Source organism: Leguminivora glycinivorella, chromosome 26 (genome assembly GCF_023078275.1).
Source record: "Leguminivora glycinivorella isolate SPB_JAAS2020 chromosome 26, LegGlyc_1.1, whole genome shotgun sequence".
Classification (NCBI taxonomy): Eukaryota; Metazoa; Arthropoda; class Insecta; order Lepidoptera; family Tortricidae; genus Leguminivora; species Leguminivora glycinivorella.
Genome location: NC_062996.1, coordinates 9,718,736 through 9,734,735, shown reverse-complemented (window position 1 = coordinate 9,734,735; position 16,000 = coordinate 9,718,736). Strand labels below are relative to the sequence as shown.

Here is a 16,000-nt window from a genome sequence, read left to right as displayed (position 1 = left end):
ATGATATCCATGTTTGTGTATATTCCACCAAATTCTGTATCTGTGAAACGTCAATTACCGTTTACAAAGTTTGTTATAAATAATATATATACATATATACAGGGCACCATCATCGAATATATATTCATATTATATTATTTGTAATCCGTATTATTGTTTTTTTTTTAATAAGCTGCCTATGTTTTCAAATTTATAATAATAGTGGTCTCTTTTCTTACCTCAACATAACTGGCACAATATAAATGAGTGGTAATATTAAAAAGTAAACTTTAGTTTTTAGTGGCATCCATAAATAATTTTGATGAGGAATAACCAGTTACAATATATTCCGTAATCTGTATATTAAAAAAGGTTGAACGACAAAATAAATAATACTCTGGCCAGCCCATTTTGTCAATTCAGGAAGAGGGCCAAAATTCAAACAGTGGCCTTATTTTTTTATATATAACCTGTCATGTGAAATCTGCCAAAGGAAAAAGCGGCAAATTTCAAAAAATGTGGCCTAAACATTACAGGATATCGGGATCAAGAGGCGTATTAAAAGAGAGGCACTATGCTAGAGTTTGTACAAAAGATAACTTAGGTTTCATAAAGGAATATTTTGTTTTATTTTCGTATGTCTTCTTCATCCAGTTGCCAACCCGATAATTCTGAAAAAAATAAAGTCTGTAAAGCAATTTCCGTCACCGGATCTTTAAAATCAAGATTAAGAGTAAATGAACTTTTGTGTAGGTAAACAATAAACATGCTCCTTTATTTAATTTTTTTTCCAGTATTTAAAAAAAAACAAGTTACCTATACACCAAGGCAGCACCTCCCATTCACCATCATGACATGTTGGATAGTTTTTCCCATACAATTCAAAGCCTACATCACACTCATAGTATAATGAAAACTCGGAATAACTTCGTCCTTCGGTGAGCTCATATTTTCCATGCTCTGGCCAGGCGGGTAGTTTACATGTCCCTCTGGAAAATAGTTACGTAGTTGATTGCTAGATGGCACTTTTTAATAAAGAAAAAAATAGTGAAATGCAAAGAACTCTAAGCAGCCTGCAATCGTAATGTTTCGGTTTAACCTAGCCACAAAATTAAAATTTTGAAAAATCCGCCGACATAGTGGACCGATTTTTATGAAACACTCCCGACAAATTTGGATTTTTTTCAAAATTTTAATTTTGTGGTTAGGTCAAGCGCGGATCCAGCTACGTGCCCAGGGGGGGGGGGGGTGTCACGGGACTCACGGGGTAAAGGCCGGTCCCTTCATGTGCTCTATTTGTATGGTCAACCGAGGCGAGGGGGGGGGGGGGGGGGTAATGCCTCCCCCCTCACCCGAATCCGCGCATGAGTTACGTTAGTTGTCAGACTGTAATAAACTCACTCTGGTTGTTCCTGGACTGTCATCATAGCGTAGAAACAGATTTCGGGTTGAATTTTTTTTTTTTTTTATGGGATAGGAGGCAAACGAGCAGACAGGTCGACTGATGGTAAGCGATCACCGCCACCCATGGACACCCGAAACACCAAACACACATTTTGCAGAGAGGGTGACAGAGCTTCTCTTGATACATGTCTCTTGTGTCTATGTTGGTGCAATGGAAGGCTAGGGCGAACATGGGCCTTCTGAAAACGTAATAACATAAATTTTCAGAGAAAAGAGTAAAAAATAAAAAGTGGCAACATCGTAGTAAAAAATAAAAAGTGGCAACATCGTAGCGGCAAATTTAAAAAGTGTAGAGCTCAGCAGCCAATTGTCTTCGTAAAATCTACCTAGGAGTATTTAGTTTTTTGCAAAGGACGCCAGGTGTCAGAAGAAAATTTGAATTTTGCGTCTTTTTTAGTGATTTTCTTGGCCGTCTATATTCTTCTTTCATACCTCTCTCACTCCTCCTGATTATACAAGGTGACCGGAAACTTACTCGGAATTTTGACAGCTGTCAAATATCTCGTCGCTGGCGGTCGGACAGTCGATATTGCCATCGCACACTTGGTCTTGTCGGATGCATGTCTCACTGTGCTTGCATGGTGCAAACCCGTTCCTATCGCTAATAAAATTGACACTTTCAGTAAAATCACAATGACACTCAGTAAAATAAATAAAAAATAAATATTGGAGGACACCTTACCCTTACACGGATCAACTCAGCCCCAAACCAAACTAAGCAAAGCTTGTACTAGTAGTTACTATGGATGAAAGGCGACGATATACATATACATTTAATAATAAACTTACCTACAGTCCTCCAAATATGATACGACCGTCTTGGAGAACATCAACACTCACTGAAATACGAAGAAATGAATATCGTAACAAAGTTATTATTTATGTATATCGGTCCACCAGGTTTAGGGTTCAGCGACCGTTAAATCTTGACGTTGGCGGAATTATCGACGAGCATATAACACTTGAAGATGTAGGGGCGACATGCGCGGATCAAGGGGGGGGGGGTCATGGCGTTCATGACCCCCCTGGAGCCTAGGTTGGCCATACAAATAGACCACGTGACCCCCCCCCCTGGGCACGAAGCTGGATCCGCGCTTGAGGAGCGAAGGATTAACTCTCATATGAAGTTTCAATTTCGCGCCTTTTTTTAGTGACAACATTAGGTTGACCGTCTATAATATTAACTTACATGTAATAAAATAATTTGAAAAACTCCAGGCCACCATTCTGTGTTTGCTTTTGCGAAATAGGTCAGCTATACTTTGGTTCAACTTAGGTAATCAGAGGATAAACGCGTTACATTATTGTTTTCCTTAATATCAAAATGTCTTATCAGTTAGTTTAGTGGTTCATTAAAGTGTGTTAAAGCAAGTTAAAGGAAACAAAATATTGTAAAAACCTAGAACTTATGCTATACAGAGTTGAGATAATGAGCTATAATAAACTAAAACATTTCAAACACTAACAAGTTCGAATTTTCTATCGGATGAGAAACCTTCGTCATACATTTTTCAAATTTGTTTATATTTCAGCGTTTATTAATCAACCTTTTCGCTTTCCGCCTACTTAACTGGCCATTTCCGGTAAAATACTTTTGGGATGCCATTAAAAAAGTTAAAGTTTTTTTTATTAAAAGGTTTTATGTGCCAGACTCTATTTGAGGTAAGAAATTAATGAATGGAGCTTTAACTATACGCAACTATCAGTTGAACAAATAACGTGTTAATAAATTAATATTTATATTTTAAAATTATATTTTTATTGCATTCATTTGGGCTTTAATTCGAAGGGAAATGAATGCTGTTCAAATTGCGTGAAACGGAACGTTGTAAAGGCGTCAACTCACGTCATACGTCATTTTTATCATACCGCCCGCCATTTCTATTTACTCGTAGCCCTACGATGCCGGCTTCTAATTTCTATTACTTTTCGTTTTCTGATAAGAACTGTGCTATTCCTAGTTCGATCTAGCACACAAGTGCAGCAGTCACTATTTTTGTAATCCTAGAAAGCTTATATCGCTAAAACAGGTAAATATTGCCATAACCTCAAGGGTTTTTGTACGGTGACATTTCGTGTATTTTATGAGCTAGAACAATGTTTTGAACGTGTATTATCTTATCGTAGTGCATTTTAATTGCCTACTACCTTGTTTATATCTGCCCTTTGACAGTTTGAACTGCATTTTAGATGGATAAGTTTCTTCATGCGTTTATGGGTTTTCCACGGAGAGTTTTATCAGTGTGTACTTTGTTTTCAGATTCCATACCGGAAAAATGAAGCCGATATATAAATACTACCTCACTTTACTACTGGCGTTAGCTGCATACGCGACTGCCTCGAAATTCATCTTTGATAAGGTGTACGATACTACTCAAACAGTCATTGATGAGTTATTTCACATCCCACAAGGGGTGGCGTATTGCGAACGAAATTTTACTCACTGGGACTCGAAGATCACGACTCTGCCAGGCCTGTATTTAGTCTCCGCTGCCGTTCTTGGCTCATACTTACCGTGTGACACATACCATTTACGACTAGTCAATTTAGTCGCTTCGTGTGTGAATCTGCTGCTCTTTTCCTCAATATTAAAGTTTGTTTACGGTAGCAACACTGAAAGTCAGTTTAAAATAGTGTTGCAAGCATTTAACTTAGCCATCCTCCCACCTCTGTATTTCTTTTCACATGTGTATTACACTGATACACTATCACTTACGTTTCTCTTGGCATTCTCTCGGTTATGTTTCACGAGTAGACATAAATTCTTCATTTTAGTCTTCGGTCTGTGCAGTGTGTTGATGCGCCAGACAAATATAGTCTTTATAGCAATGGTGTTAGGTCACAAAGTGCTAGATATAATGATAAAAAGCTCAAGAGTCTTCGGCAATAAGTATTTAACAAGAACATTGTTGAATAAAAACTCTGTTATCGCTCGGGACGTTGATGCATCTAAGTTGAAACGGTATTATAGTATGAGCGATGTGTTTCTGGCGCTAGGATACCACATAACTACCTGTTTTGGCACGTTTTTCAAGTTCCTAACGAAACAAGACTGGTTAATAATACTTACTCACAGCGTTACACTAATTTCGTTTGTAAGCTTCGTTTATAAAAACGGTTCTATAGTTGTCGGTGATAAAACTGCTCATCAAGCAAGTCTACATTTACCTCAAATGTTATACTTCCTGATTTTCTACGGAATCTTTGGATTACCGTATCTGCTAGCAAAATTACCATCAACTTTAAAACTTATGGCGAGAAACAAAACCAATATAGTATTATACGGTATTCTCTTTACTATAATAGTACATTTCAATACAGTAACACACCCGTACTTGCTTGCTGATAATCGTCATTATACATTCTACGTATGGAACAGATGGTTCGGTAAATATGCATTTGCAAAGTACGCAACCGTTCCGGCTTATATTTTCCTTCTCTTCAGTTTGTATGATAATTTAAAAGATCAGAATTGCATTTCATTCCTCTTGCCATACACTATAAGTTTATTCTTAGTTGTAGCGTTACAGAAAATGATTGAAATTAGATATTTCTTAATCCCGTACATAGTTTTGCGTTTAAGATTTGTAAGGCCGACATATAAAATAGTTGTATTTGAATTTGTATGGTATTTGATTATCAATGCTGTTACGTTTAATTTGTTTTTCAATAAGGAAATAATGTGGAAAAATTTTGATTATGCACAGAGAATTATATGGTAATGTTATATAGTTAAGCACAGTGTCTATATATTTTTTTCAGTACAGATGGTGTTTTTTTTACGCACTAGTGCGAGAAGTGGTTCATTATATGCCAGGTCGAAACTTCAGAGGCTCATCTGTACTGAAAAACGTCGTACGATACACGTGCGAAAAGGAAATTCGTAACTCGTGTCGTGTGTGCCTTCGGTCGTGTTTTAATTTATCGCCACTCGTTTCGAACTTCCTTTTTTACGCACTTGTATCGTAATGTACTATTTCATGATTATTTTTGCCTTAAATTCTTATTTTATGTTAGGTGTTAAGTCTTACGTAATAAAACTAGTTTTGGTATAAAAATGATATGAAAATAAAATACAAAATGTTTTCTTAATGAAAGTAATTCGATATGTGAGTGTGTTTAGTCGAACTTCCCACTTTGTCGGTTTCCATAAGGCGAGATTTACTTATATCTTTATATGAATAAACTGACAAAGCGGCTTTATAGCATTATAGCATCGACAAAGTGGGTCGTTTTGGGACACACATATAAAGTGTTACATAAAAATATGTAAAAATGAAGGTATTTTTACAAAACTTCTATATAAAAACATTGTATTATATGATTATTTTTCATAACTATATTGATTATGATATGATACACAATTTCTTATTGTAATACCCTCGTGTACGCTCATATGGCGTACAGCGGGTCGGGCGTGCGGCGTGCATTTCAAACTATTGAAGCTCATACAAGTATCCTGAGTCGTCGCTGCATAGTGCGCCGCGTCGCCTACCGAGCTTCCACTCAGGGTGCGTAGCCGAATGGCACTAATGCTCACGAAACGAAACGCTAGTAGATATCTATCTCTATCGCTCGTGCGTATTGGCGCGAAAGCCGGATTAACTGGCGCGGCGTTTCGTTTTCATTTGGCGTCGGAGAAATGCCATTCGGCTACGCACTCAGGGCACTCAGGCCTTAGGGACCATCCACACACAGGCGACGCGTCCTGAGACGCGGAACGGACGTCAGCGCCACGCCACCGAAATGTAATTTAAAAAACGTCTCCTCGGTACATTTTGTACAGGAACGACGCGCAAGGGACGTCGCTTGGGGCGCGAATTACGTCCTTCCTATACAAAAGGTACTGAGGAGACGTTTTTTAAATTACATTCGGGCTGCGTTTCGCTGATGTCCGTTCCGCGTCTCAGGACATGCGTCGCCTGTGTGGATGTGGTTACCCTTACACTGTTATAAAGCGTCACAAAACGTTTTCCGGACACTGAAAATCTATTCCCCATGTAATTTTATTATTCGCTTGTATATTGACATAGTATAATGTAGTTATTTGTTATACAAGGGGGCAAAGTTGTATTTTAACGCCGAGTGTGGAATTGTGAAAGGATTCTATAGTTGAACCACGAGCGAAGCGAGTGGTTCGAGAATAGAATCCTGAACTTGCGAGTTTTTTTACACACGAGAAGTAAAATACATTTGCACCCGTGTGTAACACAAAACTTTTCCCCTCACTATAGCGAGGAAACTACAACGCAAAAAATGCATTTATCACTGCTTCCAGTAGTTCCACAGATGGTAAATCATCTTTGTTACTAGATTCACCTACTTTTATCATCTTTAATGCAGTTAATTTGACTTTATTCAAGGTCTTCTATACTTTACCCACTAGTGGATAAAATGCGTTTTTACCCGCTGGTATTAAAGGACAAAACACGTGTTTCCGAGCTAGTGAGGGGGAAAAAATATTAATTAACTAGTTTATAATTTTATAAATTTCGCTTATGTCAGTGTCCCAAAGAATATTAATAAAAAAATAAACTTAGCACTATATTGTGTGCTCTAGTCTGATTTTCGTAATTTTAATCACTCGCTATGCTCGTGATCGAATTTGTAGCATTGATCATTCTGCTTTCAAGTTATGAGCAGTAAATAAAATAAATATGTAGTATTATATGTAAGGTACAGCGGGACAAATCTCGACTGGGGGGCAATTGTAACTAATCCATTTTTTTCCGTTATTACACTATGATGTTGAGTTCTACATGTATCCACTGAACACGCCTACCATATATAACCGGTGGCCACTCTATTTAATAATGCAAATATTGTAAAACATGGAAAAAAGGACCAGTTACATTTGCCCCCCAGTCGAGATTTGCTCCGCTGTACCTTATACAAGATTATTGCCTGTACATTAAAATTGTATATTTCTATAATACAACTATACATATGTTTCAGTACAGATGGTGTTTTTATTACGCACTAGTGCGAGAAGTGGTTCATTATATGCCAGGTCGAAACTTCGGAGGCTCATCTGTACTGAAAAACGTCGTACGATACACGTGCGAAAAGGAAATTCGTAACTCGTGTCGATTTAAAACACTCCCTTCGGTCGTGTTTTAATTTATCGCCACTCGTTTCGAACTTCCTTTTTTACGCACTTGTATCGTAATGTACTATTTCAGTACTGATGGTGTCTTTTTACGCACTAGTGCGAGAACTGGTTCATTATATGGTAGGTCGAAACTACGGAGTGCCATCTGTCTGTACTGAAATACGTCGTACGATTCACATGCGAAAAGGAAATTCGTAACTCGTGTCGATTTAAAACACTCCCTTCGGTCATGTTCGCCACTCGTTTCGAACTTACTTTTTTACGCACTTGTATCGTAATGTACTATTTTGCACTTTTTAGGCTACATTCATATTTTTCTTGCTGACTGTACATAGAGTTGTAACTTGCTAAAATTAAATTTGTGATATTAATGTTGAATAATGTACTTATTTGATTATTTCTGTAATGTGTGTATAATAAAAAAAGTAATTGTTTTTTGTGAAATCCTGCTTTTTTATTGTTTTATGCCATCCTTTAATGGGCCATTTTTTTTAAAGTTGTCCACCCCACTTTTTTTTAGATTTGGATTTTATGTGGTTTTCACTCACAATCGCGAGCTCTTTCAATCCTAATAGGAGAAAAAAGTGTCCCAAGGTTTTTCCCATTCCGTTAAGTACCACTTTTTCATACATTTTGCGTGGCGGTAACGGTATGGAAGGTTCGAAAAAATGTATGGAAATATTGGGACATTTTTTTTCTCCTATCAGGATCGAAAGAGCTGGCGATTCTGAGTATGAATCGCGTAAAAAATACCCATATTACAAAAAAGTGGGGTGGAACTTTGAAAAAAAATTACCCTAATATACTGTCTTTCTGCCATCATCATAGGGTCGGCTCGGCAGACCAACCCCTCCAATTGGCGCATTTCTAGATCAGAAGTTAAGGTCTTTCCCATTTTGTTTATTTATGAGAAACTGGGAATATATAAACGGTCAACCAAATCTTGGCACTAATAACTCAGCTTTTAGACAAACAAACTAAATCTAAATCGGTTCATCCGTTCGGGAGCTACGATGCCACAGACAGACAGACACGTCAAACTTATAACACCCCGTCGTCGTCGGGGGTTAAAAAGGCGCGATATTAATGTGTAATTAAACTTTCGCCCCTATATTTTCAATCAGTTTTTAGGGTTCCGTAGTCAACTAGGAACCCTTATAGTTTCGCCATATCTGTCCGCGGATAATCTCAGCAGTAACCGTAAGCACTAGAAAGCTGAAATTTGGTTCCAAAATGTATATCAATCACGCCAAAAAAGTGCAAAAATAAAAAATGAAAAATAGTTATTTGTTATACAAGGGGGCAAAGTTGTATTTTAACGCCGAGTGTGGAATTGAAAAACGAGCAAGTGAAAGGATTCTATAGTTGAACCACGAGCGAAGCGAGTGGATCAAGAATAGAATCCTGAACTTGCGAGTTTTTTAACACACGAGAAGTAAAATACATTTGCACCCGAGTGTAACACAAAACTTTTCCCCTCACTGTAGCGAGGAAACTACAACGTAAAAAAATGCGTTTATCACTGCTTCCAGTAGTTCCACAGGTGGTAAATCGTCTTTATTACTAGATTCACCTACTTTTATCAATTTTAAAGCAGTTAATTTGACTTTATTCAAGGTCAAATTTCTTTACCCACTAGTGGATAAAATGCGTTTTTACCCGCTGCTATTGAAGCACAAAACACGTGTTTCCGAGCTAGTGAGGGGAAAAATGTTTTATTAGGGTCCCCCCCCCACATGTAAAGTGGGGGCTGATATTTTTTTTCATTCTAACCCCAACGTGTGATATATTGTTGGATAGGTATTTAAAAATGAATAAGGGTTTACGAAGACCGTTTTTTGATAATATTAATATTTTAGGAAATAATCGCTCCTAAAGCAAAAAACATTTGAACCGTATGTTTAAAAAATATGAAAAAAATCACAAAAGTAGAACTTTATAAATACTTTCTAGGAAAATTGTTTTAAACTTGATTGGTTTTGTAGTTTTTGAGAAAAATACGGGAAACTATGGAACCCTATACTGAGCGTGGCCCGACACGCTCTTGGCCGGTTTTAAGTGTTATGGCTCGTCTATGATTCCGCCAACGTCAAGGTTTAGGAAGGCACGCGGTTCATGAAGACAGTTGGCCGCTGAGCCCTACATTTGTCAAATTTGCCGCCTTTTTTTAGTGCCAATATTTGTGAGTGTGCACGGGAAAACGTCCCACTTTGTCGATTGCTACGAAGCCGTGTGTTTATCTTATACTTTTAAACGAGCAATTCTTGTATATTTATTTATTTATATATATATTTATTTACACTGACGATCTCGGAAACCGCTCTAACGATTTCGCAGAAATTTGTTATGTGGGGGTTTTTGGGGGTGAAAAATCGGTCTAACTTATCCTTAGGTCCCGGAAAACGCGAATTTTCGAGTTTTCATGCGTTTTTCTTCGCGCGCCATCTCGTGTGCAGTAGTTGTACTGTTAAGACAGAATTCTTTCGGTCGATGTAAGTACTATTTATTGCAAACACTAGATGGCGACACAGGTCAAGGCTAAAACGAATAGAAAATACACTATTTGAGTTTTTGTGGCGAAATGCGCGCCATCTCGTGTGGAGTAGTTGTGTTGTTAAGGCTGAGAATTCTTTCGCTCGATGTAGGTACTATTCATTTTTGAACTAGATGGCGACACATGTCAAGGATACGAAACAGAACCGAGCGAAGCTCGGTTGCCCAGATATTTCATATAAAGATACAAAAGGATACAAGTAAATCTCGCCTAAATGGTAACCGACAAAGTGGGACGTTTTACTTAACACACTCACATTTGGTTGATCTTGACTTGACCAAATCTTGACCGTCTAGAATACAGTAGGAAAACTGGTATTTCTTTATTTTAGGTTAGAGTAAATGCCAAAAGTGTGAAAAATAATAGATGTAGTATTTAATAAAACGAATTATTTCCATGAATTGTACATTTAATGCATTGGATAGGTATAGGATTCTTAAATCACACTTTAAATACAAACAGTTTTGAACTTATTGATAAAATTTAACGTTATTTTTATTATATTTTAATACTTATAAATAACAACAATAGTTATTTATTAAAACCCTCTGTTTTAATAAAAGAAAAACAATTTGTATTCACAAAATAAATATTTATAACATTCTTACTTAGAAACAACAAATTTTAATTTAATAAACAATTAACAACAAAAAACCAGCAGACTATTGCTACTCATGACTCACATAGATATGTGATGTTCTCAAGTAAAATGTATTTATCACATTGTCGCTTACCATAATGTTTTTATAATTTAAATGAATATTTTATGTATATAGATGGTTAAAATTATTTTTCACCACACCAACTGGTAAAGGCTTACTTTGCTATTCGAAAACAGATAGCAAAATTGCATTTTATCCACAAGAGTGCAAAGTAATTTCATACAAATTTTAACTTGATTTCTTAAGCTGGCTGGTAGAATTTACCTATAAATGATGATTTTGAATCATAAATATTGAATAGATTGATGGATTTGATTTAGTTTGATATTTTATAGTCAGTATTTTGTTCGTGTTGGTGTGGTGAAAAATTTTGTGTTTCACTCGGTGGCAAAGTTTGTTTAACCTTCGTGCCTTGAAACCCTCGCAACGCTCAAGATTCCACTTCTGTGTATGCCATACGATTAAATAAATAAAGCGACAATGATACCTTTTGCTTGAAAACATCATATTTTTTGGTATAAGTAGATTTAAAAATAAATATGGACGCTGTTTGTACATTCATGGGCTCTGAAAAGGTCCCTTAACAATAATTAGTGAATAGTGACGTTCCATGCGCATAAGGACCCTTGCGACATGGGATGTCACAAATATTTCGTCAAACGTGGCAACTTTACCAATGAGGGTAAAGTTGTCACAGTTAAAGGTAAATAAAAAACCAAAAAATTAATATTTATTTATGTCTGTTTGTCTGTCTGTCTGTGTGTGTTTGTCTGTGGCATCGTAGCTCCCGAACGGATGAACCGATTTAGATTTAGTTTTTTTTCGTTTGAAAGCTGAGTTAGTCGGGAGTGTCCTTAGCCATGTTTTATGAAAATCGGTTTACTATGTCGGGGGTTTATTCAAAATTCTAATTTTGTGGTTATTCTTAAGTAAAATTACCACCGAAGTTAAAGTTGTCACATCTAATGATAAATACATAATATACACACTTATTTAACAATAAATAAAAACCATTTTTTAAAATCACAATACAATCGTTAGGCGTCATCCATATATTACGTCACAGTGTAAGAGGGAGGGGGGGTCATACTAAATGTGACAATCCCTGTTAAAGGGATACAAAAAAGCGTGACATAGGGGGGGGAGGGGTCCAAAAACCTGAAATTTGGTGTGACGTAATATGTGGATGATCCCTTAGGTATGTCCACGATAAAATTAAATATAATAATACTTAGGTAACATTTCCATCACGTCAAAATACGTAATATAAATAATCCACATTTGTTTTACTATTAAATCTAAAACAGCCATATTAATGCTAAAATCGAATATTTTTAAATGCATTTAATACATTCATTGGGTAGGTTACACTTATCATCTAAATGTTCTAAATGAAATGTCAACAAGCCTAGATTTATGATTTTTCTCAAATGTACATAATTATTTCGTACAAAAATACATAATGTTATACATACATGGTATAAGATAAGGAAACCGAATAATCTTAACAGCGTATTCCTTATAATATTAGAGGAGTAAACTGTCATATAAACTTTTCTGGACTTCGCTTACTTTCAGAGTTATAAGCGTTTAAAAAAATAACAATTACTTATTATTTCTCAGAACGAAACGCTTTTTTGGTGGCGATGATGCCGCTATCGGACATAATCTATCCTCGTTGATAAATATCAAAAAATAACTAGTAAGTCATTGTAAAAAAGTATTTTTTGGTAATTATTTATTCTAAGTGCCAGTTTTATGAATATCATTTACTTTTTATGTGAAACTACTTCCAAAAAACTAAAAAAAAAATACACAAAAATTTTTTTTTGGCGAGATTTACTTGGCGTCATATAACATTTTATCTTTATTTTACCCTCAGAAATGCGTAGTTAAAATCCTTCCGTTTTTCTCATGTTACACCGTGTATAATTAAGGAATTCCTCTTTGGCTATAAATAAAATATATCACTGGTTTCTGTAGCAGTATTACATAACATTTGTACTAATATAAGTAGGTAACACACACATACATAGATATACATGCACATAGGTACAGGTAGTGTACAAATTAAATAATAATGTACACTATTAAATAATAAATATATAGGACAACAACTAATATAGACTAGGATAGAAAGGCCCTGACGGCCTATATATTATTTTAGTTTTTACCATTTTATTTATTACAACTTTATAATGGTTTAAAATTTGGATAAAATAGGCAAGACGACTAAAAAAAACTAATTAGTCCGTCAGTTAGGTTTTCAAAAAAATTTAGACACGTATTTTTTCTTTTTTCTCGTAAACAAAAAATGACGACAGTACAGTGCGTTGAAGTTTCGCGTGACGTCACGCCTAGGTACACTTTTTTACTTAGACGTGACGTCACAAGCCCCACTCCGGAACTTTGATGCTCTATATCTTTGTACTTTTTTTATTAATTAGAAAAAGCGAAAAATATGTGTTCAGTATTTTTGGGCGATCTAACTGACGGACTAAACAGAATGCCAGTTTTTTATGTAGTCGTCATCCCTATTAGATAGCATGTTTTTCATTATCTTGTGGTAACAAAGGAATATTGTTTTGGGAATTCCCATTATTTATTAAGGTCAAGTCATACATATCACACAATTGGCAACTTTGCCAAATTACTTTGCCTACTAAAGCACAGATAAAATTTACGGAAGCGTATTTTATAATAAACATTTTGTTAATACAACAACAATAATACTTAATTATATAATTATAAGGAATAATGTTTTTGGTTGAGAAAAACTTCGCAGTAGGGCCATTTTTTTCAAAGTTGTCTGCGTCCGATTTCGAGAGTTCTTTCGATCCTGATAGGAGAAAAAAAAATATCCCAAGATTTCCATAAATTTTTTCGAACCTTCCATTCCGTTACCGCCATACAAAATGTATAAAAAAATGGTAACGGAATGGGGAAAAACCCTTGGGACACTTTTCTTCTCCTATCAGGATTGAAAGAGCTCGCGATTCTGAGTGGAAAACACATAAAAAATTCCAAATCTAAAAAAAGTGGTGTGGACAACTTTGAAAAGAAAAGGCCCAGTAACGCGTGTCAATTTCCAGGTTTATTTTTACTTGAAATTTACATAAAAGCCTGAGTAGGATTATCATGATTGTCAGCAGTTATATGTGACGGTATCTGGGTAAAGGAACCTTATTGTCGATGGCGCTTACGTCCCGCGGCGTCGTATTTGTACACGAACATCGCTCATAACGCCGTAAACGAGAAACAGAGGAGGAGGAGGAGGAGGGTCACAGAGAACCTCCTATAGAGTAGAAATCTTGTATATTTTGTTCGCGATACGAGTCACCAGTGTTTGGGGTGGGAGGAGCGGGCGGGGAATGTGTTAAGCGCGCTGTGATTGGCCGTTTCAAGGACGGTGGGCAGTCGCGCCAGATGAAAAGGGACAGAAGTATGACTGTCCCTCTACTGACGCGTAAGTGGCCAATGTAAGTTGACCTATGCCGGCTCTGAATAAATTATAAATATGACTTATTTGTGGAATGTAATGCCATCTGTTTTTAAATTTGAGCTTCTTGTTACCTTTCCACACCATTTCACACTACAGGGGGATATCTTTAAGGCATCAAAATACCCTTTTCCAATTTTTTAGTGCGAAAAACACGCGCTGCTTTCGGGTCTGTTACTTGGTCGATACTGATCGGGCACGGCGAGCGCCCGCGCTTATATCAGTGCAAATACTAGGAAGGCTGGCGACCGCGAGTCGTCTTGTAATGGATGTCTATAGGGGTTGGTCTGTGAGGAGGGTAAAGACCAAGATGTCACTTTTTTTTATGAAATAGGCAGCAACGAGCAGACGAGCCGCCTGATGGGAAGCAGTCATCGCCGCCCATGGACATAAGCAACATCGGGGGAGCCACTTATGCGTTGCTGACCTTTGAGAACCCTAAATGCCTGCTTCTTGAAGAACCCCATGTCATAGCGCAAGGGAAACACCTCAGAAGGTAGCTCATTCTACAACTTGCACGTTCTGAGCAAAAACGAGCGAACAACATATCATATCTTAACATGAATTAGCAATATAATAAACACTTAAGTGACATATAAGACACACAACTTTAAATCTTAAATGTTAAGGAATGTTTTTTTTACCATACTCAGCAGTCAAACTTTTACGATATGTCACACAATTTTTTTTTCGTAAATTTTAATTCCAAAATATGATTTATATCCTTTTTAGGGTTCCGTAGTCAACTAGGAACCCTTATAGTTTCGCCATGTCTGTCTGTCCGTCCGTCCGTCCGTCCGTCCGTCCGTCCGTCCGTCCGCGGATAATCTCAGTAACCGTTAGCACTAGAAAGCTGAAATTTGGTACCAATATGTATATCAATCACGCCGAAAAAGTGCAAAAATAAAAAATGGAAAAAAATGTTTTATTAGGGTACCCCCCCTACATGTAAAGTGGGGGCTGATATTTTTTTTCATTCCAACCCCAACGTGTGATATATTGTTGGATAGGTATTTAAAAATGAATAAGGGTTTACTAAGATCGTTTTTTGATAATATTGATATTTTCGGAAATAATCACTTCTAAAGGAAAAAAAAGTGCGTCCCCCCCCCTCTAACTTTTGAACCATATGGTAAAAAAATATGAAAAAAATCACAAAAGTAGAACTTTATAAAGACTTTCTAGGAAAATTGTTTTGAACTTGATAGGTTCAGTAGTTTTTGAGAAAAATACGGAAAACTACGGAACCCTACACTGAGCGTGGCCCGACACGCTCTTGGCCGGTTTTTCCTAAATTTTTAGCAGCCGTGTTATTTGATCTTGCCATATGAACAGCCGAAGAGTCCTAGTAAAGTAGGTAGCATAGCCCTAGTAGCACATTACTAGCGCCTTAGTAGTACATTACTACCCTTAGTAATATAATATTCTGAAGTGAAACTTCGTTAAATTAGTCGACAGCACTAAATGTCTAACGTTCAGTGTTGCCAGTTCGAATTTTGATTTCCCCTTCCTATGTTCATTTCCACATTACGAAGTTTTACTTCTTCCGCGCATAATTTTATTTAATAAGGATCTTACAGAAGCAGTTCTCAAATAGTTTGAGTACAACAATTAAGGAAAAAGTTTTTTTTTCCTACTTTGTTACCAAAATTTTTTTAATGAATTAAGATTTTAGTAAGTTTTATTTCGTCATTAAGGTTCTCTAGTATCTATATTTTCTTAATTATAAC

The 16,000-nt window shown here is 36.4% G+C and overlaps 2 protein-coding genes across 2 annotated transcripts; one reads left to right on the top strand and one right to left on the bottom strand.

The window, feature by feature from the left end:
• Positions 1 to 592: 592 nt before the first annotated feature.
• LOC125239717 (SCO-spondin-like) lies at positions 593 to 2,279 on the bottom strand. Its single transcript, XM_048147358.1, has 6 exons — positions 2,233 to 2,279; positions 1,919 to 2,044; positions 1,535 to 1,622; positions 1,381 to 1,433; positions 796 to 968; positions 593 to 650 (listed from the first exon to the last, which is right to left on the bottom strand). Exons 1-6 carry the CDS (start codon positions 2,271 to 2,273, stop codon positions 607 to 609), a joined length of 525 nt encoding a protein of 174 aa, XP_048003315.1. The 5' UTR covers positions 2,274 to 2,279; the 3' UTR covers positions 593 to 606.
• Positions 2,280 to 3,327: 1,048 nt separating this feature from the next.
• LOC125239901 (putative Dol-P-Glc:Glc(2)Man(9)GlcNAc(2)-PP-Dol alpha-1,2-glucosyltransferase) lies at positions 3,328 to 5,290 on the top strand. Its single transcript, XM_048147667.1, has 2 exons — positions 3,328 to 3,473; positions 3,704 to 5,290. Exon 2 carries the CDS (start codon positions 3,720 to 3,722, stop codon positions 5,163 to 5,165), a length of 1,446 nt encoding a protein of 481 aa, XP_048003624.1. The 5' UTR covers positions 3,328 to 3,473; positions 3,704 to 3,719; the 3' UTR covers positions 5,166 to 5,290.
• The last annotated feature ends 10,710 nt before the right edge of the window (positions 5,291 to 16,000 follow it).